The sequence below is a fragment of the Centruroides vittatus genome, unplaced genomic scaffold, assembly GCF_030686945.1.
Source record: "Centruroides vittatus isolate TY-2023 unplaced genomic scaffold, ASM3068694v2 contig_301, whole genome shotgun sequence".
NCBI lineage: Eukaryota > Metazoa > Arthropoda > Arachnida > Scorpiones > Buthidae > Centruroides > Centruroides vittatus.
This window is the reverse complement of record NW_027121927.1, coordinates 1,005,500-1,030,462: the sequence shown is the minus strand read 5'-3', so window position 1 is coordinate 1,030,462 and position 24,963 is coordinate 1,005,500. Positions and strand designations below refer to the sequence as shown.

Here is a 24,963-nt window from a genome sequence, read left to right as displayed (position 1 = left end):
AGAAGGATAGGATAGCAGAAAGGTAGAAGAAATAAAGGGATGATTCACCAAGGGTTTTCTCTTTTTTCGGCGGATACGTACTTTGTGTAGGATCTGGGTTTGACGATAGTGGCTTTCTTCACTATCCTTTCTTTTCTCAATTATCGGGGTTCTCCAATATGCCGGTTTCTATATTTCAGTTCCTCACTAGACTATCGCAAACTTCTTTCCTCTCTCGGAAATCATGATCGAGCCTCGCTCTTTTTGTCCGACTCTCTTCGTGTCTAGTCGAAAGTGACCCCTCTCTTAGCCACTTTTTCCCCAGGCCACACTACCTGCTATTGTCTCTACCGATTCTCAGAACAGCTAATCCAGCCCATGGCGATAACGGTCATCTTGGAAAGTTTAAGAAAGAATAGACAAAGGAAAAAAGAGGAAATTGCAAAAATAAGATAGGATTATAACTATATACAATAAAATATATATATACAATATGGCTGACGGTCACATACGCCCCCCTTTAAGATCACACTCCGTAGTGCAATCTACGGTAGTCAACCTTACATCCCCTTGTATTATAAGGGTGCCGTGTTTTCTCCTCATTATCATCGTCTTTTCTCCTTCTGGTCTCCTCACTTTCCACTCCTCCCGCTTCTTGCGTTGTGGTGATTGGGGTGGGCTGTTCTCTTGGTAATGGCAACCAAGTCCTAACGTAAGCGCTGGGATCTTCATCTTCTTCCTCGTCTTCGGTCTGAGTCTCTTGTCTCTTCTGAAACCGTACTACCTGCCTTCTACTCTCCTCATATATAGGGGAATAGCATGCTTTGATATGGTCAGTGTGCATCACTAACCTCTCAGTTTGGTGATTAGTGCCAAGTTCTACAGTGACTGGGCCCAAGATGCGTGTGATTCTATAAGGACCCGAATACTTTGGGGAAAACTTCCCTGTACCTTTTCTTTTCCCTTTACGAAGTAACCACACACGCTGCCCTCTTTCCCATATACATTCTCTCTTGCCCTTATTTTCACGCCCCCTATTTTTATAATTCTGTTGTCTTTCCAACTCGTACGCGACCCTCCTGATCATATTTAATTTTGTGAAGAACTCTGATCCTCGAGTTGGGGCATCTGTCCCTTCCACGCTCTCCTCCGGAAAAGCGTTCGGAAATCGAGGTTCAAATCCATGTAACAGGAACGCTGGGGACTCGTTGGTAGCCGTATGAGTAGAATTGTTATACACGAACAGAGCAGGTTTGATAAATTCATCCCACTCCCTGTTATTCCCATTTGATATCTTCGCGATGATTTTACAGATAGTTTTATTTAACCGTTCACATATGGAATTCGTGCAAGGGCGGTATGCAGTTGTAACGTTGCGTTTAATGGCCAATTCGTCACACATTTCCTGGAATATGCTCGAAGTGAAATTCGCCCCTCTATCCAATATTACTACCTCTGGGCAACCATATCTACATACTATGTTACAAAGGAAACTATTCGCGATCTGCTGCGAGGATTGGTTCGGGAATGGGACAGCTTTGGCATATCTAGTATATATGTCTACTATAATTAGAATGTATTTATTACCTTTTTGGGTAGTTTGCAATGAGCCAATTATATCAACTGCCACCTTTTAGATGGGGAAGTCAGCAACCTCCGTTTCCTGGAATGGGGCTCAACCCCTGTGCAAATTATGTTACTGGCACACTTTACATCCCTTAATTATGCTCTTTATGTGTTTATTCAAATTCCTAATGTAATAATACCTATCGATGAGGTCACATGGCTTCTCAACTCCCAAGTGCCCTGAGAGGGGTGAACTGTGGAACGACCAAATTAACTTGTTAATCATCTCCCTACCTACACAAACGTGTGCCCAACTCCTCAGTCCCATTCTTGTACCAGATTCGGAATTTGCTCTCGTGTATCGTCGGTGGGAAAGGTGTTTGTTGGTATCCCTTGAATCCTGTTTATTAACGAGTGAAGAAAATAAAACTCATTGTGTTTTGTTTCTCTCATTTTCGTCTCTTTGTTTTCTTACCGCTCGTTAGCTTCACAATGTAATAAACTTTAATAAAATAAGACTATACTTACTAAATTTTCTGGAATACTATAAATATCAGGACACTCTTGAACAGCACATTGAGCAACATATTTCTTATGATTGTATTTACAAGTACAGTTTCTGCATAAACCATCTGTCCATGTTTCATTTGGCTAATAATTAAAATCAAAAATTATCAAAATTATGTATATAAATAACTAGTTTATTTACATTCATACATAAATTCTCTCTTTACTTTAAAATAAATAGAGTAGAAGTTCATTAATCTGGCACCAGACATTCTGCACTTGTCTGATAATAATTTGGCCTGCTAATATTCTGTCAATTTGATTTGTTCACATACATGGTATACTAAAGATCCGTTATGAAAGGAAAGCATAAAGTTCTATACTTATGTTGTATTTCATAATGAACACAGAACTATTCTTATTCTGGAAATTATTATTATAGTAAACATCATTCAATTGTTTGTTTAATTTTGTTTTAACTGACTCTAATTATTAAAAACAAATTTATGTAGTGCTATATTTCTTTACTTTTTTAAATTCATTTTTAAAAATTACTTTAAATAACAATTTAAAATAAGTTTTGTAATTTTTCTTACAAAGATACAAAACAATACAAAGTAATCAGCATTTTCTTGCTGAAATCAAAAAATATTAGAAAAATTTTAAATTATGACCATTCAATATAACATCTGTTTTTGACAGGTCCCACAAAAGTTGCTATATAGCAAGTCTACTAAAAGAATTTACATTAGTTTTAGAATAAGTTTAATTTAATTAGTTTTTCTTTCAAACCACATAGGCATGAAAATTACTGTAATCCAGTGAATGTTAATACATCATTAAATAACATCTTGTTAAAAATGTTTTTAACAACCATACCTTATAAACTGAAACTTGTAACTCATCCAAAGGTATTAGAAAATCATATCCAGTTTCATCGATTCCATATTCATGAGTATAAACACATTTTTCTTTTGGAATTTCTAAATATGTAAACAAAGATTTATTTATAGTTTCAATTAGTAAAATGTAAATTTTTATTCATTGTTAAATACACATAAATTATTTTTTAATTTCTGGTTATTTTAGAATATAACATAGGGATACAATGGTGATTGGTCAAATTTTGAATCCTCTTGATTCTTTTTGCAATTTTCAATATTTTGACACTAGAGTCCAAAAATGAAAAAACCCCTACAGAATTATCGTATACGTTGGCATCTATCTTGCATTATATCTCAGGACTGAATGAATCAAAAATAAGCCTTTTCCTTTTTATAATACAAAAATAATTAATAATATAAAAATTACTTTTTAATTAATAAAATCTCATAACAGATTGCACTACACATAACTTTAACTTTGTAAATTATAAAGTTGTGCAAGAACCCTTTCCAACTTTTTTATATACCAGACTAAAAAAAAAGTATTAAAAATTATTATAGTAATTGTTCTTTTAATTAATTACTATTATTAATTTTTAAAACTTTTTAAAAATTAATAAAGTATAAGATAAAACTTACCACATTGGTATATAGGACAACATTCATCATCATATTGTTTTAATTCTAAATGAGAAGGACATGAAATTATGGGTGGGCAGAGTTCATTCTTGCAGATAATTTGAATTTCAGGGCAACATTCAGATTTAATAATTTCTGTTGTCTGTCCAGGTTTTAAATTATTTGGTTTTGTAATGGGAGGACACAAAACTGGCTCACAAACTGTAAAAATATAAAATGTAATATTATAATTTAGAAAAAAAATGAATTCGATTTTAATCAATAATTATGTTACTTAAAAATATAAAATTTTAAATACATATTTCGTTAAACAACAACACACTATTTTCACTTATATAAAATAAAAAACACTTCCATTATTATTATTATTCTACTACTCATTATTCTACCAGCATTTATGAGATGTCAGCTATAGCATCCAGCAAGATGTGAAAAGTTATATGTCAGGTTACAAGAGAAGTTGAGCTATAAACAATTATTCTTATTGCTAGCAAGGGAAGTGCCAAACATTCAGGTCTGATTTGAATGAAACTTAGTGAACACATAGCCCTAAACACAAACAACTCGTCATCCAAATAACAGGACCCACTTCTCAAGCATTTCCAAAAATTGGGCCTCTGAAAATTTAGTGTTTACCACATAAGTCTTTGGAAGTGCCATATCCAAGAGTGGTGAAAGCTGAGTGAATAAGACAATAAGCACTGGAGCTAGATGATGTAGGTTCGATTCTTCGAAATTTCAGTTTAGTTTTTTATTTGTAACATTATTATTTTACCGGATCATTATTATTATTATTCCTCACATTTAAGCTTATGAAACAAGAGATTAAAAATTGTGATGAAACCTTGACCAAAATTTCTTTTAAGGGAGAAAATAGTTTTATATAAAAAAAACTAATCTTAGTCAGTAAAAAATCGAAAGAAAGGAATTCCCATTCTAGTCTCTTTTGAGAGACTAGAATGGGAATTCAACCTTTTCTCTGACAATCCAAAAATAACAAAATAAAATGTTTAATGTGACAAAATGTCACGTGAGTACAGCTAGCAATATTTATAATGGGGTAAAAATGCTTAACAATGAATTACAGGTGAAAATCATAATTCAATAACCATCTCTAACAAGTGTCTGATCTCTGAATTTGATCTTTGATAGCCCTGGCAAGAAATTAGGAGCCAATTGAAAAAAGTGAAGCGGGATATCATGACTAACTAGAATGTCCAGTCAGAGATACGAAACCAAGGACCTGGGGGACTTCTTCCTTCATAACAGTCCAATTTTTGATCAAGTGATATGTACAAGTGACAGACAGTGTGTTAATTCCTTCAATTCAATTCTTCTATCATCCATTCAAAACACCAATCTGTTGATGAGAAGAAGCAATGAGTCCTGGGAAGCTTGTAGTACTGAGATATCGTATCCCAAAAACATCATCATCATCAAGACTTACTGTGTATCCCATCAAATTACTTTTGAGAAAAGATCTCCTAAACTTTTGTAAGATATCTTTTGTATTCTAATGAACAGGTTTTAATTATAAATGAAGTTCTTGCCTCAGTGTCTAATGTTACCCACCCACATTCATATCTTATCGCCATTCTGAATGATAACTTTTCCTTAAATAGGGGTGTTGATCACAATGTTTGACAATATCGTGTCCGTTGTAAGTCATCACGGAAGTCCTTGCATTTATTTCTGAAATTCAGTCAGATTATTAAAAACTCTTTTGGAAAAATAAATAAATGCTTTTACCACAGGTATAATTTGGACAGTTTCCTTCTGTTATTAGTTTTGCTGATTCTCCTCTCTTACAGGTTGGTACTTCAGCAGCAGGACATGATACTTGTGACAGAGCTTTTTCTGGAATATGAAAAATATTCTGTAATTATTAGAAAATATACACTTTAATTTTAAAGTCATTTAATACAATGATACATATATTTTGTATTTTATAGATTTATCTTATGTAAAATTTATTATTAACATGTATAATTTATATAAATCACTCTCAATGTAGTGAAAAATAATTAATTATTAATGTTAATAATATTAATGTATGTTTTATTCTTAGTACTTAGGCTGTAAGAAAAATTAACTTTCAAAGGATTCTCAAAAATGCTTGTTTTTCCATCAGCCATTTATTATACTAATTATACAACAATAATTGTCCTTACAATATAAACTTAATGATAGTTTATGGTGTAATAAATCTACAGATAAGTTATTAAGTCAGTATATCATTTTTTAAACACTTTCCTTTGTTGTTTCCAATGATAAAAAAGTAATGTACTGACTTCATAGTCTGTATTCTGTATTCATAACAGTGTAATAAGTGTAGGATACGCACGTGGTGAGTGATTCAACAAGAGAATATAACACACATATGTTCTCGTCACCCGTGTTTATTTTCTTTACAGGATTCTTTTATAATTCCGACACTCCTCGTGCTTTCCGTTAACCTTTTTACATACAATTCCTGCAGATACTCAGGTAGAATCGTTAAGCAACCTCGCGACAAAAAAATATTCACCGCAGTACAAAAATAAGGAACTACGACTAAATACTTAAAACTACTTATATAAATAAAAATAAAAAGAGAAGAAAAGATAGAAGATAGGATAGTTGGATATATGATAATAGAAAAGAATGGGTACCCAAAGTGTCGACGATCTTGGGATGATAGAGTGGTGCTTGCTAGATTATTAACTTCCGAACTGTAGAATTTGTTGATTGTAGACATCTATCCGATTCTCTGAATAAGCTTCTCGAGGTCCCTATATCGGGATATATTTTGGATTCCTCTCGAATGCTAGCTTAGGCTTGTCATCTCCTTTGTTCTCCAGTCGCTGCCAGAACAACCTGGAGGTCTTCACAACACGTCCTATCTCTCCAACGTCCAAGCCAAAAGGTGACCTCTTGTCCTACACTTAGCCCTCAGGCTACCACCTTTTCTTTATCTTTTAATTAGGTCACCACCATTTGAACAGGGAAGGGTTAGGGAAGAAAGAAGTTTCTAGGAAGTGATAGACAAAAGAACCAACAAAGAGGAAAAAAATGGAATAAATACTAAGAATAATATATACAACAATATACAAAATAAGGCGTACAACCACATAAGTCTAGTTATAGAAAGCTATCATTAAGTTTATACTTATAATTTACTTTAGACAAGAAAGGCATAATAATTCTCCTTGTTGCTTGATTAAACTGCATTATTTAAAATTAGAAAAAAATAATATCCTGATAGAAATCATTCACAAAATTCACAAAAGATTACTTAGAAGCATACATAAAGAATTTAGTACTCAAAACAGATGCTTCCTTTGGTATCCCTACAATTAATTTATGCCAGTTGAAAAATTCAATTTTAAGTCACAATTGGCAATTCTGCTTGAACACAATACATACTAGTCATAGACATGTTAAATGTTAACATTTGAGCACTGTGAAAAAGCACACTATCTCTGTATATATGCACAAATGAAAGAGCATTGTGATATCAATATTTAAGTAGTCAATTTCTCTACAAAATTACCCAAAATTCTGTCAGAAGATATCATAATAGTACAGTTTCATCTCTTTTTTCTGCTTATAATGCCTCTAATAAATTTCCTTCAGAAATTATTTTGTTTGTTAAATTGTACTAGTATTTCAACTCTTGTTATGGCACTCTCTTCTAACTGTCATTCAGGAGAAGGCTGCTAATATTTTCACAAGAGTGGATATATTAATAGTAAGAAATTAAGTGGATTTAGTAGCACGGCTAAAGATGGAAAGTGTGAAACATATCCCTCACACCTTTAGCATGTGCTACTAAATCTACTTTAATTCTTATCAACTTTAACTAAAATTAACATTGGAAGAATCAATAAATATAAATATACATTTTCTGATAATTTTGATTTCTATTTTTTAATTACCTTATATTTAATTCAGTATTATGATAAATTTTATAGTAAGTTTACCTATTTATAAACAAATAAAATATGAATAAAACAACACTGAATCCTTGAATCCAAATTAGTCTTACATTACTGTATTAACAAGGAGAGAGTCAGACAATCAGGTCTCCTATTTGAACCAAACTTGATGGGCATGTAACCGTAAACGCAAACAGCATGTTGTCCAAATACTAGGACCCACTTCTTGAGCATTTCTGAAAAAATGGGCCTCTGAAAATTGAGTATTTAGCTTATGTGTCTGGAAGTTTCACATATTCTTGGAAGAGCAATACCTGAGTGGATAAGATGCTAGTGCTACATGATGTTGGCTCAAACCTTCACAAGTTTCGAGTTTTTTTTTACATGTAACAAAATTATTTTATTATTTTACCATATCATTAGCATTATTATTATTATTATTATTATTATTATTATTTTTCATGTTTAACACTTATAAAACAAAAGATTAAAAAATCATGATGTCATTTCCTGTTTAGCAAAAAAGAAGTCTCTGTAGATTTAACTTTTTTGTCACTAAATAAAAGTTTTATTTGTTTGTATTTATTTTCAATATGATAGTATTGTTATATTTGAAATGTAGCAACACGAATGCATGAGGAAATTGTCCATAACATTAACAATTAAAAAAATGCTGCAATTATGCTACTCTATTTTCATATCAGACTTGTCCTTTTTGTCCATCTGCAGTAACATCTGAATATTATTCTGTTGTGGTGACATAATATGTAATCATGAGCAAAAATATCCAAAATTCTTTCAAAATAAACTAAACAGTCAATTTTCAGAGATCCATTTTTCAGAAATGCTTGAGAAGTAGATCCTATTATTTGGACAAGGAGCTGTTTGTTAAGCTATATGCTCACCAAGTTTCATTCAAATCAAAGATCAGAACATCTGACCCTCTCCTTGTAAGCATTACTATAATTAAGCAAACAATAATTCATCCCAATCTACCCATCTATCCCATTTGCATATATACAAATAGTTATAAATATTTAAACCTATTGTTTGTAAAATTCTGAAAGCATTTCTTATTAATACTGTATTTGAATAATAAAGCCAATTTTATATTATTTTAGTACTACAGATGACTGCATAGAATGTCTTAAGTAATTAAAGTATACTAACGGCAAATAAACATGCTACAACAGGAGTTGTCATTGCCGGACACTTCTTTTAACTTTTCGTCAGCATTACATATTGGTGGGCTTGGACAAACTTTTTCTCTGCATTCAATTCGTAATTTTTCAGTACATGTACATATAGTACATTTTTCTTCAGACCAAGTATCACCGGGCTAAAAAATATTTTTATACATTATTATTATATGTTTTAATAAAATTATGTAATTTTATATTACTTTAATTATATTAGTCGGACATTCTATCATTCAGGTAAACTTAAAATAATAAAAACTTTTGGACAATATTATAAATAAGCTTATATAAGTGTAATAAACAAAGTATAGTAAATATTCCTTCTTCTTTAGATTAAAAAATTATGTAGTATAATAATGATATAATACTAATACAATATCAAATAATAGCTATATTTTATATAGCAAATTTTATAAATATAAATTTTTAATCTATTATTTTATGATGTAAATAATTAATCTAGTCCCAGCACTATAATGTATGAAAACATTTAAATTTAAATTTTATTTGTTTATATTGCAACAGTTCAAGACAAAATAATTTATAAGCAAAATGATTGCCATATTGAATTAGGTTACCTTACCATTATTATTAATAATTAAATTATAAGAAACTCAAGCTTATTAAAACATTGGGCTTTGAGATGTTTATGGATGTAATAAAATGCATTTATTTTGACAATGACAATTTATACTAATTATTGTAATAATTCCAAGCAAATGCAAAAGCTAATTATAATAACAAAAGAAATAACTCTTAACTGTAATAAATTAAAAAAATAGTTTTAGATCAAACATTGTTGTGATGGAGCAATTGAAAATCAGTCCTTTCTAATAGTAATGCAAACCTTAAATTGTGTGAAAAACCAGGGAGTAGAGAGTTGAATTCTAAACCCCTTTTAACAGCAATGGATTGGCAGGATCCACTCACCTTGTCACTGAATGGCTAAGAGGGCAAAAAGTTGAGTGGAGAGTTTTAATTGTAATGGTGACTATGCAGAAAAGTAACTAGTCTTGCGTTGGGTAAGTCAATAGGGTGTCTGCGATATATGAGTGAGAGCAACTATTTAAAATTCAACAAGTTTAATATAAAAATAAAGCATAAGATACAATATACTAGTGACAGATACAATTATAGTTATGTGTTACGACACTAGAGGTCAATGACCTAGACTGTAGGCATTTATAGTTACTACTACTAGCCCTAACTTGAATACTAAATGATCAAGAGAGAAAGAGTTTACAATCGAGAATATAATACCTCGTGACTCGATGGTTCCAGATCTTGTTCATTCGATGTTGGTAAGACGATCATGGATCTAGTCGAGGGAATTTACGGGTGGCCCATATCCGGATGGGAATGGGGAGAAAGGCAAAAAGTCACAATTCACAGAGTCAAGTCTACTCCTCAGAGACTGTTTGCTGTGACAGTCAGGTGCGCTGTCATTATATGGGTATTTAGCATTGGAATCTGATCAGGTGACCATTTGTTTGGTAGCATGGACACAATTGTTTGTTAGCAATTGTTTATAGATTTCCTCCTTTAAACTTTGTTAATCATCATCTTTCTCACATTTGACAGTCGACCATTATAACATATTTGTGCTAATTTCGCAGGTCGATGTGACTTGTTGACAGTTACGTTAATATTTGATATTCTCCCGTTCTTTTCTGTGGGAACTGGATGGAAAAAACGGGAAGTTTCTAAAGCTTCTCTTTTTGAAAAAAAAAAAAAAACAGCCTCTGGATCCTCACAATTGCCAAATGCTCTGAATATCTCAAGAATCAATATATAAAAGAGGTGTCCAGAAAATAAAGAACATTTGTGCATTGCACTCTGCACAGGTAAATCACTGACATTGATTCAAGGTCAATTTGTTCTCTGATGTGATGTGTTAGTTTGGCACGTGTGGAGTTTAACAACAGTTTTACTGTTTTGTCAATGGTTAAAATGTGTACAAAAATTGGAAATCTTGCCAAATGCAAAGTGCCAAGTGTTATTTGATTTCTAAACATAAAGAAAGTTTGTCCTATAGAAATTCATAAACAAATTGCATAAGTGTGATCACATTACGAACAAAGCAATTATAAGAAAATAATGGTTAATCATGAAAGATAATGCACAATCACACATTACTGCAACCACTCAAATTGTGCTTCAGAAATTTGCCTGGGATGTTTTTGACCACCGACCATACAGTCTTGAGCTGGCCCCCAATGACTTTGAGGTCTTTCCCAAGCAGAAAGAGTTTTTAGGTGGATTTGAAACATTTTGGAACAGATAAGAGGTAAAAGAAGCTGTCACTACCTGGCAGTGGAAGTCTATGACAAAGGAATCCAAAAATTAGTGCTACGATGAGTGTTTTAATTGTAATGGTGACTATGCAGAAAAGTAACTAGTCTTGTACTATTTATTTAATAAAACTTTTTCCTATCATTATTGCTTTTTTTGTTTTTTATAGTCAAACATAATTTTCTGTATGACCCTCATACAAATATAAAAACCAATCAATATAAAAAATAAAAATGTGAGCTCTTGATTGGTTGACAGCCCAGAAGTCAAAATGTGTTTGATCAGAAGGGAAATTATATTTCAATATATACATGTATTTTAATGAAAAACCCATTATTAAACTCCAAGATCTATGTTTCTTAGAACAACAAAAAATCTAATTATACTCTAGCAATATACAGACTACTAATAATAAATTAGAAAACAAGATGCTGTCTAGCTTTCAGTATGTGGATAAACAGAAAACTGTTTGATTGACTGATTACTGAAGCAATAACACAGTGCAGCTTGCATAACAGGACACAATTATTCCCTTCATAGAAGAGCTGACCCAAAATGGCTGAGAGATAGAGAACACTACCATCAACCCAAATTATCCATTATAAATTATAATCTTCACTGGGTTAGAATCCTGATTCCAGAGCAGTAAGTTAATATCTTGATGTATAACCAACTGAATAAGATAGTTTAGCAATCAATTTGCAAATAACTCTCCTTTTATTTATATTTTTTATCTGAATAACTATGTTTAATATTTATTTAAGATCTTATATTATTTACATTGTTTACTTACTATAATGCTATGTTCTATCAATTGCATAATGTTTTAATATATTAATTAATCTATCATTTTAATAAGTTAATAAATTTAATAAATATGTACTGTTATAAGTTACATCCTATAAACTAGATACTTGCTGCTAATTTTGTTGCTTACACAACCATTGTAAAGATGTTACACAAAATTGTTCAATTCTTTTTGGACAAAGGTAAAGTGACACACATGTAGATGAACTAAAAAAGTTCAAAAACATTAATATAATGTTAAATTCATATTTCTCAATCTGAGTACTTATATATTGTAAGGAGTTAGAATGTATTAGCCTTTATTTAAAATATAATAAGTGGCAATAAATTCAATCTCCATGAATATAATTAGTTTTACTAATAAATCAGTTTTGAAAAAAATCTTTTTACAAATTCATTCTAATGATGTTTACATTAACAATATTTGAGATTCAGTATTAGAATTAAGCATTTTGCATTTCACTAAATGGGATTTTCTTGCATTTTTATTGATAATGAAATAAATATGCTTGTTTGATAAATGTCTTAAAAGTTTGAATAAATTAATAAACTCACCAAATGTCCATTGTCATCACAGGTATCTGAAAATTAAGATAAATTTGTAAAAATTAAGTTTTTAAAAATCAAATTTGTTATATACTGTATATTCTGATAAACATGTATTAAAATAAATATAACACAAAACATATCTATAATATATAATTATGACAAAAAATAATTTAATTTGATTTACAAAAGGATGATTTTGGTAATCCCATTTTTCATTCCTATTTTTATGAAATGAAATGCTTTCTAGATATTATTATTCATGATATTTCTTTAAGGAAATATAACTGAAGAAAACTGCATTCCTCAATAAAAATAACAAGTGTAATTCTTAATCATTTCTGTGTTAATAGGATGGTATAAAACAATAGTTGTCTTGTTTTTATTCTTCAGTTATTGAATCCAATTTAAAGTGATATTAGTCTGGAAAATGTTGACTATGATAAAAGTCTTAATAAGTGTGAAGTACAGAGAAAGAAAAAATAAGAACATAATTGGAATTATATATATAGTTCCGACTATGTTCAATTCAAAAGTTTCTTTCAAAAGTAATTCATAAATAATGAAAAAATGTTATTAATATTCAATTATATTTAAACAAGAAGACATGTCAGAGATAGACTAAAAACATTTGAATAATAAAATTAATTTGATTATAAAATATTATTTACATTTCTAATTATTGAAATTTCTAACATGATGGTATGATGAAAGATTAAATTCTTATTTTAACAATATGATGTTTTCAGAGGATAATTAAGAATAAATACAGAAAGCAAAAATTTGAAACAATGTTTGGTTGATATTTTCTAAACACTTTTAAAGTGAATTGCCAAGAGCTTAACTATCGATACATTTCTATATTCAACAGTTGACTCAATGATGAGAAAACAACATTTCTAAATGGACCAATGAGTTCTCTGTTGAGATTAGTGATGTCAGCACTGTTTCAGCATTGAGCCCATTGGTCTGAATGACCTGAAAGACTGTTGAGTATTTGTTGTGTCCGTAAAATAAACGATTACTGTTAATGTATATAAATAACTTTATTATAATAGAAATGTAACTATGTGATAATACAATGTAATGTTTGTGCTTTCAGGTCTAAGTGTTACTACAACTAACGCATGACTGCCCGAAGACAAAGGAACACGACAAAGACAAAGGTCAGAGATGCGGGGTTGCCTAACTAGGTCAAGGGGCAATTCGGTGTGGAGATTTACATACATAATAAATACATAACAGTATTCAACAAACTAACATTGCAGCATCCATGAAACAATTAAATTTCACTTACAGAAACTATCAATTTGCTCTTGCTGTGGATGCTGTAATAGCAGAAAGATTAATGAATGATCTGTATATAATAAAACATGTGATTGCATAATTATATTGGATAATTTCGTCAATATTGAAATATTAAGACGTTTTTCAAAAACAAACTACTTCCATGAATTTGTCCAAAATGATTACAACCGAAAGACCCAGTATAGAAGAAAATGATACAGATAAAGGTTCATTTGAATAAAAGGATTTATTCGAATAATGGTTAAGTAAGTTACTTTAATTATTTAGCAAAACAGACAATCATTGTCTTCTCCTTAATTAAGTCAGCCATCATGAAAAGTACCCTTTCAACGCAAGCATTTCTTTTTTCTAATGTGAGATCATTTAATGGTGGGACTCAACCAAGAACTCACTGGTGATGTAACTGTTGAATTTAGAAATGTATGGTATGTCAAATATTATATCAAAAATTATCCTTATTAAGTTGGTTAATTGTTTTAATATCAACAGTTATTTGATTGTATTTAAATTGTAGAAGAGAATAAATCAAATACATTATATATAAGTGAAATAACAAACTATAATTTTATACTATTTTATAAATAGTATAAAATTATTACAAAAAAAACCATATAAAATAACAAATAAGAGTGGATTATTAATTTTTGAATATAGAAAATTAAAATGTTATTTAACAAGTTATTTCCACACAGTTAATAGGAAGGAATTCAACATGTTTGGAACATTGTATCTTTTTTTATGTTTATAAATTAGATTAAAATCTGAAAATTTAGCACAACTCTTGTCTTGATTGATAGATTAACAGAATACTAAAAATATTCAATTTATATTTATCAATAAGAGAACATAAGTACTTATTGATATACATCAAAACTTCTACAAGCAATGTTTTAGAATTTTAATAAGACTTTTCTCTTAAATTAATTCAAAATCTGTTCTTCCATAGTGTAAAAATACATTTTAAAAATTGATAACATTACAGTAAAATTTATTAAAATAGCTTTACTCTCTCTAATATTGAAGGTACAACTGAATATATGGAGCTGAACTGACAGAGTTTGGGATAATTCTCACACCAAATGCTGTCAATTCAGTTGCTAGTGGTTACTAAAAGCTGGGGTCACATTTACAGAAACAAAAAAAAGCTCACTGACCTGTAATATGGCAATTTTCCATTCAGTGTGAATTCAATGTTTCCCATGTAAAAAGAAGAATGAAAACAATTACAAACTTCTTTGTCATCTAGTGTCAGTTCACATTACTAGCAGTGCTACATCTACATTCATTCTGGCTCCCACCAATTCAAGCTAAACATGATTCTTTCATGGTTGTTGGTTACCAATTATGCATTGCTCAATTTTTAACTGTATGTGCGATGCTTCGGCAACAATAGAAGAAGCATAATATTTGGGTGAAGAAGCTGTTTATGGCTCGTGAGCAGCTCGGTTTCAGTGGAAGCCTGATTAAAGAACTTTGTCTGCATGTTTGGCAATATTACTATGAGTAAGTAAAGCTTTCCATTTCACAGTGTGCTTTTTGAGGCCTAGGATTGCCAAGTGTCTTTTATTTCAGCTCTGTAATTTTTTTTACACAGAATATTTCATTGTAAATTTGATTGAATAAAAGTTAAATTTTAATTTCATTTTAATTTAAGTGACAATTGTTTTGATTTAACTCTTAAGTTTTTAAAAAAGATTTATTAACTTGGTAGTATAGATCTAATAAAACTAAAATCACATCACTTTTTATCCATGAATATGATGATAATATAAAAATGCAACACATGCAGTTTCTTGTTTTCAGCCTCAGACAGCACAGCAGCAACATCAGTGACATTGTAAACACGTCATCACTCCCAGGGATCTGATTGGTCAACATCTACATTTTACGTGACCAGAAAAAATTTCCACTGAACACCTCTCAACTTGATTTTCCAGAAATTTTACACATGAGGGACATATAATTTTTCTGGATTTGGCTTTCAGTGCACATTTTCAGTGATGTTTTCTGTAAGTGTGACCCCAGCTTAACTCTTCATTATTAGATGAGTAAGAATGTTTAAGAATTTAGATTCACTTTTTTTAATAATTAATAAAAATATATAAAATTAATATAGATGTAAATAATTTCTACATTTAAACAAATTATTTATAATCTTTTAATATTAAACAGATTTACATTTAATTTATGGTTATTTAATTAATACATTAATTAATGATGCATTAGGATAGTTCTTAGCATAGTTAATTAATACATTAATTAATGATGCATTAGGATAGTTAGGATAGCAAAATTCTTTACAAAAAATGAAATGAAAATTCTAAAATTATTGTAGTAAGTTCTCAAATCATAAATTTTTAAAATAAAGAAATCGCAAATACTTACTGCAATATAATTTTTCTACGCATGATCCATTTTTAAACACCATATTCTCTGGACAAAAACAGCCATCAATTTTTAGTTTATGACAATCTATTGGTAGAGAATCATTATGACAAGTTTGAGGACAGGCATCATGACAATGCTGATAAATTGTACCAGCTGGACAGTTGAAATCTACACAAAAACAATAAAATTACTCATCTATTTTTATAATTATAATTAACTGTTATGTAAAATAAAAAAGTGACTTGACTTTCATTTCTAACAATTAGATTTAATTGAAATTATTTAATTATATTTATTGAATTATATGATAATATATATAATAATCAATTTATAGACTAATTCTAAATTAATTTTGTGCTTTAAATGAGCAATATATATCTATTAGTAATTTTTAATTTAAATAATTTTAATATAAGCATTTAAGTGCCTTTTGGATGTTAAAACTGATGAGTGTTTTGTGAAATAAACACAAACAATAAAAATTTTAAATTATAATGTTATAATTACAAGTACTTTCAACGGAGACTGCCAGGTGGTGTATAGCAGATACATTGGAGTGAAGTTGGCTCACGATTTTCTTTTCATTATCCTATTTTCAATTTATTTACAAGATGAGGTTTACTTTTGATTAACTCCAGGAATAGTATGCTGTAAATGGTGTATTGTTTATAAGTGAACATTTTTCATAATATTATGGCTCTCTCTTTTCTAGAGAAAGAAAAGACATAATATTATGGCTCTATCTTTTCTATAATATGTCTAATGAAATGTCTTTTTTTGGACAGCCGCCATTTTAGATTTCTTTCCAGGAGGATGACACTTTTATTTAGGAATTATCAAAATGTCTCTTTGTGAATGTCATAGCAAAACTTTGTGACTTCCTAGACCTGCTTGTTAATAAGAAATCAATAAACAAAATGAAAAATTTCAGGGTAAATGTAATTCTGACAAAACTTGGAGATGAATATCTCTATTTCTTAGAAAAGCATGAAGTATTATAGAATAAAGTTATACAATTACAAAAAAATAGTGAATTCACATCTAAGACTGAAAAGTTTTGCAGATTGTTTTAGTAAGACTAAGAAGATCAAAAGTAGATAATTAATAGAGTAGCAAAATGAGTCAAACAGTAATTTTAAAACTAAAAAATGAAAATGATAAAAAAAAACAGACGAAGGAGGAATTAAAAATGAAGCTCATAAATACTTTTTGTGGAAGTGATAATGTGGTGTCTCTATATATTATGAATAATGGGAATATTAAACTAAAAGTTCCCAACAGGAAAACTGTAAAGAGAGTAAAGAGAAATTGTTTCCAACAATACCTCTAATCTACAATATAGTGTTTATGAATCATGGAAAAGATTACCATTAGTCTGTATTGCAAATATTAATAAATCATTTTCCAAGACAGATATAGTGGATTATATTTTGGCCCAAAATGCCTTTATCCAATAGTGTTAATAATGGTGGTAAATTTGACCTTCTATTTCCTTTCAGATACAAACAAACAAAGTATATTGGAAATTAAATCATGAGAAATCAATCCAGTCATAAGATACCAATTGTTAAAATTAAAACATGTTTTTGTGGGTCTTCAATCTTGTGTAGCTACAGATCATATAGCTATTATACAATGTTGTAACTATGGTAAATTTAGGCATCTTGCTAACAAATGTATTCCTAAATCTCCTGCGTATATCCACTGTGTGGAGGAAACTCACTGCTATAAGGACTGCACACAAAAATCAACCACAAAGTTACTAAATGTATATAAATTTTTCTCAATGTGTTAACAAAGTAAATAAAAACTATCTCCTTGGATCACAGGGCTAATGACTGAATTTTTATATTATATAAAGAGCTGAATTTTTGATTTGAATTATTTTTTGGACAGGAGAAAGAAAAAAGAATCTCAAGAAAATCCCTTTAGGATTGAAGGAGGACAGAAAGAAAAAGATGGAAGTGCTGTCAATCATTCTTTTTCTTGCTCCCTTCTTAATTTTCAAAATTATAACCACTAGTCTAGCTTCTTGTTTTGAGCCATAATTAGCATAAGCTCTAGGTTTTGTGGCTTTATTAAGCCTTGTTATTTATTTTTCTTTTCTTTACTTTCCTTATACTATCTTCTTGCGGTAAAAACTGTACTTCCGGCTTCTGTTTACTTAACCACACTGTAGTTGGTTAACCCATGTGGTCTGAACTGTAATAAAACAAAAGGGGGTGAAACCCAATAGGTTGAGGGTTTACTGGCAGAAGAGAGAAGGAGATTGGAATGGAAAGAAGGAAGATTTTTCGGGGAGAGAGGAAAGCAGGACGAGCACGAGCACAAATTTTGTAAAGACAATTATTAAGGAACGGATCCGAGGTTTTTTTTATTATTATTGCCAGTCACCCCTTTGAACTTTTTCATTCTAACAACTCCTGTATAATTCTTATCAACCTTATCTTGCTCTAGGGCCCTTTACTTTGTAAATATAGTTAAGCTAGACATAAGTTAGAATAAGTCCTTTGTTTTGTCGATACGTGGGGACCAATTGGTGATATTGTTACGAGTGGTCCCAGGTGTCTTTGCATTTTCCTAGTTAGTAAGTGTGTACAATTGTTTCTTTGGGAACTATCGGTGTTAACCGTAATTAATAAACTTTTTTTAAATTTTTATCAAAGCTGAGCGATTCTCAGGATTCTGTTATTTATTACTCGGCTACAGTTTACATCTTAGAAGTAAATTTAGGTTAATTTATTTTTGTTCAAAAGTGGAATTTCTATTGGTTATGACTGTGTTGTTTTCTTTCTTTATATGTGATAAATTCTCACTTTTTATTTTATATAGCATAAGGAAGGTTATTGTTATTGAAAATTTTAGAAAAGAAAAAAAAAACAAATTTATATGTATATAAATGAAAAAATTTTATCAATTTATTTTGAATGAATTTTCAGATTCTTCTAATTTCCTAGTGTATACATCAACATTTCATTCACCACCTAAATTTTTCCTTTAATTTTTTTATTTAACTTTATGAAATACTCTTCAGTTATTCTGAAACTACAGTAAATTCATTTAATTAAATAAATTATATTTATTCAATAGTTCTACTAGTTTTCATTCCTATTTTGTAAAAAAGATAGAAATGAGGATTGTGTAGAAAGTGGTGTTCAACATAATATAGTAGCTCTCAGCCAATTCATACATTTTTCATTTCTCCTCACTTGTTTCCACACTACAATAATGTATAAATATTTCAGATTTATGCATTATTTTTCAAGCAATTATGTATAAATCTAAAATAAATATTATATATATAATATATCATAATTAAGGGTTTCCTTATTAGTTTTTAATGCTCTATTACATATGTAAGAATCATAAAAGTTAGAAAAGGTAATACATATTAATTACATTTTGTAAAATAAATTGTTGATCAGATATATCAATAATTACTGAAAACATAACTGCTCATCCAACTTTTGCTATTAAGCAATTAATTAAAATTTTCATTATAAGAAAATAACTTACTGCAATTATATTTTTTGTACCAATCTTGTATTGAGATTCCAGCTGAACAACACTGTTTTGCATATTCCATTAAACTATTGCATATTACTGAATGAGGATCTGCTGAACTAGCAGCATCATAGATACAAGCAGTCTGATACAAAACAGGGTCTATGATCAAATGACATGCATTGAACATTGGATCCAAAATTTCTGTACAGTTTTCTTCTACACTTTCATTAGAGATATGCTGTAAAAATATAATTTATCCAATAAATAAAATTATTTAAGAGAAACATCTATTATTTCTAAACATTGATTTTGATTTGTTTGTTTAGTTCTGCATTTTATATATTGTACCTGAAGATATCTGTTACAAAAGAAAACAAATAATGTCAATAAAAGTACTATTTTGAGTTAATCTATGCCGGTTTTAGGTGTGTCTTTGTTTACATGTGATATTCCAGTTTTGGAGTGTAATTTTACCGATTGTATGTTCTTTTCTTTAAATAATAATATATAATTTAAAAGTAAATCATAAACATACCTTTTTATAAAAAGATGATTTACAATTTTTTATGTTTCTATCTTCTGACCAACTACACACAAAATCAACAACTTCATTTACACTAGTTTCATTCTGAGAAATGATATCATCCTTATTATTTTTATTACAATTACCTGTAAATATCAAAAACTTGTTGTTAATATCTATGTACATAATCAGTATATTAGAGAGTAAAAGCTATTTTTTTATTTTTTTTTTGTATTCAATTTATATAATAAATTTATGTAGATTATAAATAAAATTGATTTCATGAAAGAGCTGCTCCATCTGAACATAAAATTCTCAAATTAACAAGAATGTAGAATCATGATTTATATTCTGAAAAATAGAAATTTAAAAAATAATTATCTTCAGTTATTTTTGCAAATACAGGTAATCCCTGTATAACACAGGAGTTACGATCCAAAAAATTGCCGTGTTATGCGAATCCGTGTTATACAAAACAAAGAACTAGTGCAAAAAGGGAGCTTAAGTTCCAAAAATTAAAAAAACATGCTGTTAAATCCTTCGTTAAATCGGATTTATGATTCACAAAAGGCCAATGCAGGCATCAAGGCATACAAAATTACAAATAAAAATAATAATATACTGAATATTATACTGTAAAAATATAAAATATATATAAAATAATTTATATTGTTAATTTAAATTAATTTAAATAATTGCTAGAGGCGCCCCTAGTGGCCATTTTTGGCATACAGTGATAGAATCCAGTTTTTCAGCTTTATATAGTAGATTTTTTTTATGGGTAAAACACTCATTTAAGTAAATATTTTACCAGAGATTATTCATCCTACATGATGATCTCAGTGTAAAAATCATCAACTGGTAACAGTTTTTAATACATTTCATGTTGTACGAGGGTTTCACCTAACTCTCGAACCGTGTTAGAGTGAATCCGTGCTATAAAAGCACCGTGTTATACGGGGGATGTTCCCAATTCTCGAACCATGTTAGAGTGAATCCATGCTATAGAAGTGCCATGTTATATGGGGGTTACCTGTACATTACAATTTCAAATTATTTTTCAATCACAAGTTTTTCATATTTCATATTAAAAAAATGATTGATAAAAAATTATCAAAAGTAAAAATAAGAAAATAGATCTTTTCTTTTAGTGGTATAAGGCTTCTAATGAAAAAGTTTTGTTTCCAGAATTTCAAATTATTTTGTGAAAAATATAAATTAGAATTAATTTGGATTGAATTTGTATTTTGAATAAAATATCAATCAAGTATCATATAAAATCGACGTTAAATTGTCTCCATTTTATCATTAACATGAACAAAATTTTGAACTCTTAATTACAATGGTTGCCAAACAAGTTACTCGGGAAGAGCCAGCCACAGATTAAAGAGACACACATGGTCAACTCCCTGTACTTTCTATGTTAAAGAAAGTTGACAGACTGATCAATCAACAACAAGACTACTGAATCAGAAGTTGGTGGTGCTGAGATTACTTGCATCATTAGACACAAATTTTACTAAATGTATCAGCCAGTATAACCAATTCTGTTCCTGTAATGCTAACTTTATATTATTTTTTATAATTGATGTGCACACATTTCTGATGTAATTGATAGATATATCAGGTACATAAAGTTTTTAATTATTGAATAAACATAGGTTTGTATATGATAAGTCTGTTGTTAGTGTGATTAAACCAAATGTTTAATTAATATACAACTTCTGTTAACCATTGACACAAACCATTTCAATCTATTGCACATCATCCTCAAATTATTATGCTAAGTTTTATATGTCTTATAAAGGTGCACCATGCACATCAACAACAAAAATGAATCAAATATTGTTTAAAGAAATTTCTGGTTTTTCTTGTTGTATGCATAATTGAGAATTTGTGACCCTTCTTCGCATTTAATGATTTATACAATGTTACTATTTTGAGATTTTTTAATAATAAATAATTTTTCTTTATATCTTGTTTGATTCAATTAACCATTCATCCAGAATTTTTCAGAATGAAATTATAGTTATTTATATGACAAGGCTGAAAATAACACTTTTTCAGAGGTGCTTGTGGAGGAGTACATCAGACCCTGGATGCCTCGAGGGAATCTGATGCTGAATCCTACCCAGCATCCTCCAAGGAACAGTCAATTGTGTGACTCTAAAGATAACTCTGCAAGAGATGCTGAAATACAACCTTGTTATAATCTGCATGGCAATCGGGTAAACTACCGTAAATTGCATTATGGTGTTTAACTCTTGGGGGGGACATATGTGGCTGTACACCATATTAATGTATATATATATATGTATATAGTAATTTAAGTATAGTTTTATTTCTTTCCTTTGATCTTTGTTTCTTCCTCCTTCCAGAACTTTCTTTTCTAATACTTTATCTAACACTTTTCCCTTGGGCAGAATAACTGATTTCAAAAACATCCTAACCACCCCTAACTTCCGCAGGTGTGGGGAATGAAACAATCGAAGCAAGAGAACCTCGGGGCAAGTTCCCGATAAGTGAGACACTTTTTGGCAGAGACACCTAAGAGAAAAGACATGCGATCGGTGAGTTCCAAGTTGTGAACACAGCGTCAAGAACAAAGGAGTGTGATCGTTGATGATCGTCAAGAGAGAAAAAACAGAGAACGCTTGAAGAAAGTTAAGTAAAAGAAATTTTTGGTGAAGAAAAAAGTGGATTATTTCAAAATCTCAACATTGAACCCTTTCGTCGTCATCGAGAAACACGTGGAGCTACAGGTACCCCTTTCCTAAAAACTTATTCTTCCTAAGATCTTATTCTCTAATCTTTTTCTATTTAATATTAAGTAGGTTAAGAATATAGGATTAAGTTAGTTGTTAAGTGCGGTTGAAAAATTGTGAAATTACGTGACGAAATTGTATACACAAGTCTGGATAGTGATTGAGTGGGCTCATTTTCGGTGTAATTGTCGCCATATTTTGTTTCTGTACTCGTGATAAGGAGACACAATAGAGTTGGGACTTTAAATTTATGTATCTTGTGTTTGCTTGAAAATAAAGTCTTGTTCTTTACATTACATCGTCATTATTCAAGACATACAGAACACCACACATGTTCAATTTTTTAGGTGATTGTAAATAATGCTTTTTGCATTTCAATTTGTTTTAACTAAATAACATTTTAATAAATTTAGAATAAAAATGATATCTGCTCACAAGCCATGTTTTCTCACAGCCTTCTCAGATTATAGAAAGTTGAGTTGCCTATAAACTTCTACAAAGATAAATTACGAATAATAAGGCTATTTTCACTCTGAAAAGTAAGCAGTTGAAAAAAACACTTCTCAACAGCTAATTAATCTGTAAAAACACTCTTTGATATGATCACCTATAAAATTATTTTTTATTAAATGATTATTATTTAGCAGATAGAAGTAAATATATAATGAAATTTTTTGTATATTAAAGGATAGGGAATAGATGCTTTGTAAAGCAATGTCTCTGAATTTAATTCAATTTTCCTTGATTTTATTTTAAGATAGTATTGCTCTCCCTAGTATTACATTATAGGTCCAGTCCCAGGATTATAGTCTGGATCCATCCCTGCATACAGTGTATAAATTTTCATTACAAATTTCACTAATTCTATCTTATAATTATTTTAAAAATTCTTTAATTTTTATTTATGTATAAAATAAACTGAAAAATTGTAAAATTGGTGATTAGTTAGTTATTCAGGGTGTTTGTAAGTTATGCACCATAAAAAATTGTGCAAAGAAGCAAGTGATTGTTGGAAAAGCATCAGAGACAAGTGTATAGTGTACTGGTTATATGATAAAACATTTTAAGTCTGCAATACTGTCAAATGGAAATTAAATTGAACAAAATTCATGTGTGTGGTCAAATCATTTTCAACTAATTTAGGTCCAGCTGCACAGTTCTGTAATTCACAATTAGATATCTTGTGAAGTTAAACTTGTTCTATTTAATACATGAAACATTACTGGTTTTTTATTATTGTTGTGCTTAATTTTACTTAAAGAAAACCAAAAATAACATTAAAAAACTGATAATGTGTAATGTTCTTGCTGTTGTCTGCATGTCTAGTGTTAAAGTTCAATCCTCACAACATATTTAGTTGTGAGTTACAAAACTATGCAGTTGGGCTTACATTAGTTAAAAGGAAGTCAATTAAGTCTATGAATTTTGTGTGAAGTCTGACACAAAGATATCAATGTCCATTGTATATAGATGAAAACAAAGCTGATGATGTCCATTGTATATGGATGAAAATATTTAAGTAAAGAATTTTAGATTTTGCTGGTTGTTTGGTTATTGCTTAACTAAATTTTGTGCATTAATTTCCATTTGACTGTATTGCAGACTGAGAATGATACATCATATAATCAGTACTCTATACACTTCTCTCTGATGCTTCTCTGCACAATCTGCTATGTACTATACAGTACATGACTTATGAAAAACCATGTATATTTATATGCATAGCCCTTTGAAATTTAATGTATTTCTTGGAATTTTTAATTTGTATAGATTTTTCTCTGTATGTAATACAGTACTCTAAAAACATGACTACACAATAATTTAATAAAATACAGGGTGTCCGAGAAAGATCTTTATCATTCTAAACATTAATAACAAAAATACTAATAGGTGAAATGAAATGCAGTTTGCTGCAAAAGAATGAAGAAATCTAAGAGATTTTTTACAGTATCTTCAATGTAGCTGTACGTGAGCTCTGTTAGTAGTATGAACAATGTCGAGTCTGTACTCAATTTCCCTCCAAGTGTTTTTTAACATTTGCGGTGTAACAGTGAGGATTGCTAATTGTATCCTATCAATATTTCCTGTCTCTTTAAACTTCTCCATCCATGCATAAATTGAAGGCACACTTGGTGG

General features: G+C 29.8%; 1 protein-coding gene across 1 annotated transcript in view; it reads right to left on the bottom strand.

The window, feature by feature from the left end:
- LOC136972710 (uncharacterized) overlaps positions 1-24,963 on the bottom strand; it is a 300,363-nt gene that overhangs the window by 17,601 nt on the left and 257,799 nt on the right. The window contains exons 132-140 of the mRNA XM_067267318.1: positions 20,075-20,208; positions 19,549-19,777; positions 16,030-16,200; positions 12,346-12,371; positions 8,663-8,831; positions 5,325-5,432; positions 3,576-3,776; positions 2,932-3,035; positions 2,074-2,196 (exon numbers count right to left, since the gene is read on the bottom strand). Coding sequence (XP_067123419.1) covers positions 2,074-2,196; positions 2,932-3,035; positions 3,576-3,776; positions 5,325-5,432; positions 8,663-8,831; positions 12,346-12,371; positions 16,030-16,200; positions 19,549-19,777; positions 20,075-20,208 — 1,265 coding nt within the window. The remainder of the gene's footprint in view (positions 1-2,073; positions 2,197-2,931; positions 3,036-3,575; positions 3,777-5,324; positions 5,433-8,662; positions 8,832-12,345; positions 12,372-16,029; positions 16,201-19,548; positions 19,778-20,074; positions 20,209-24,963) is intronic.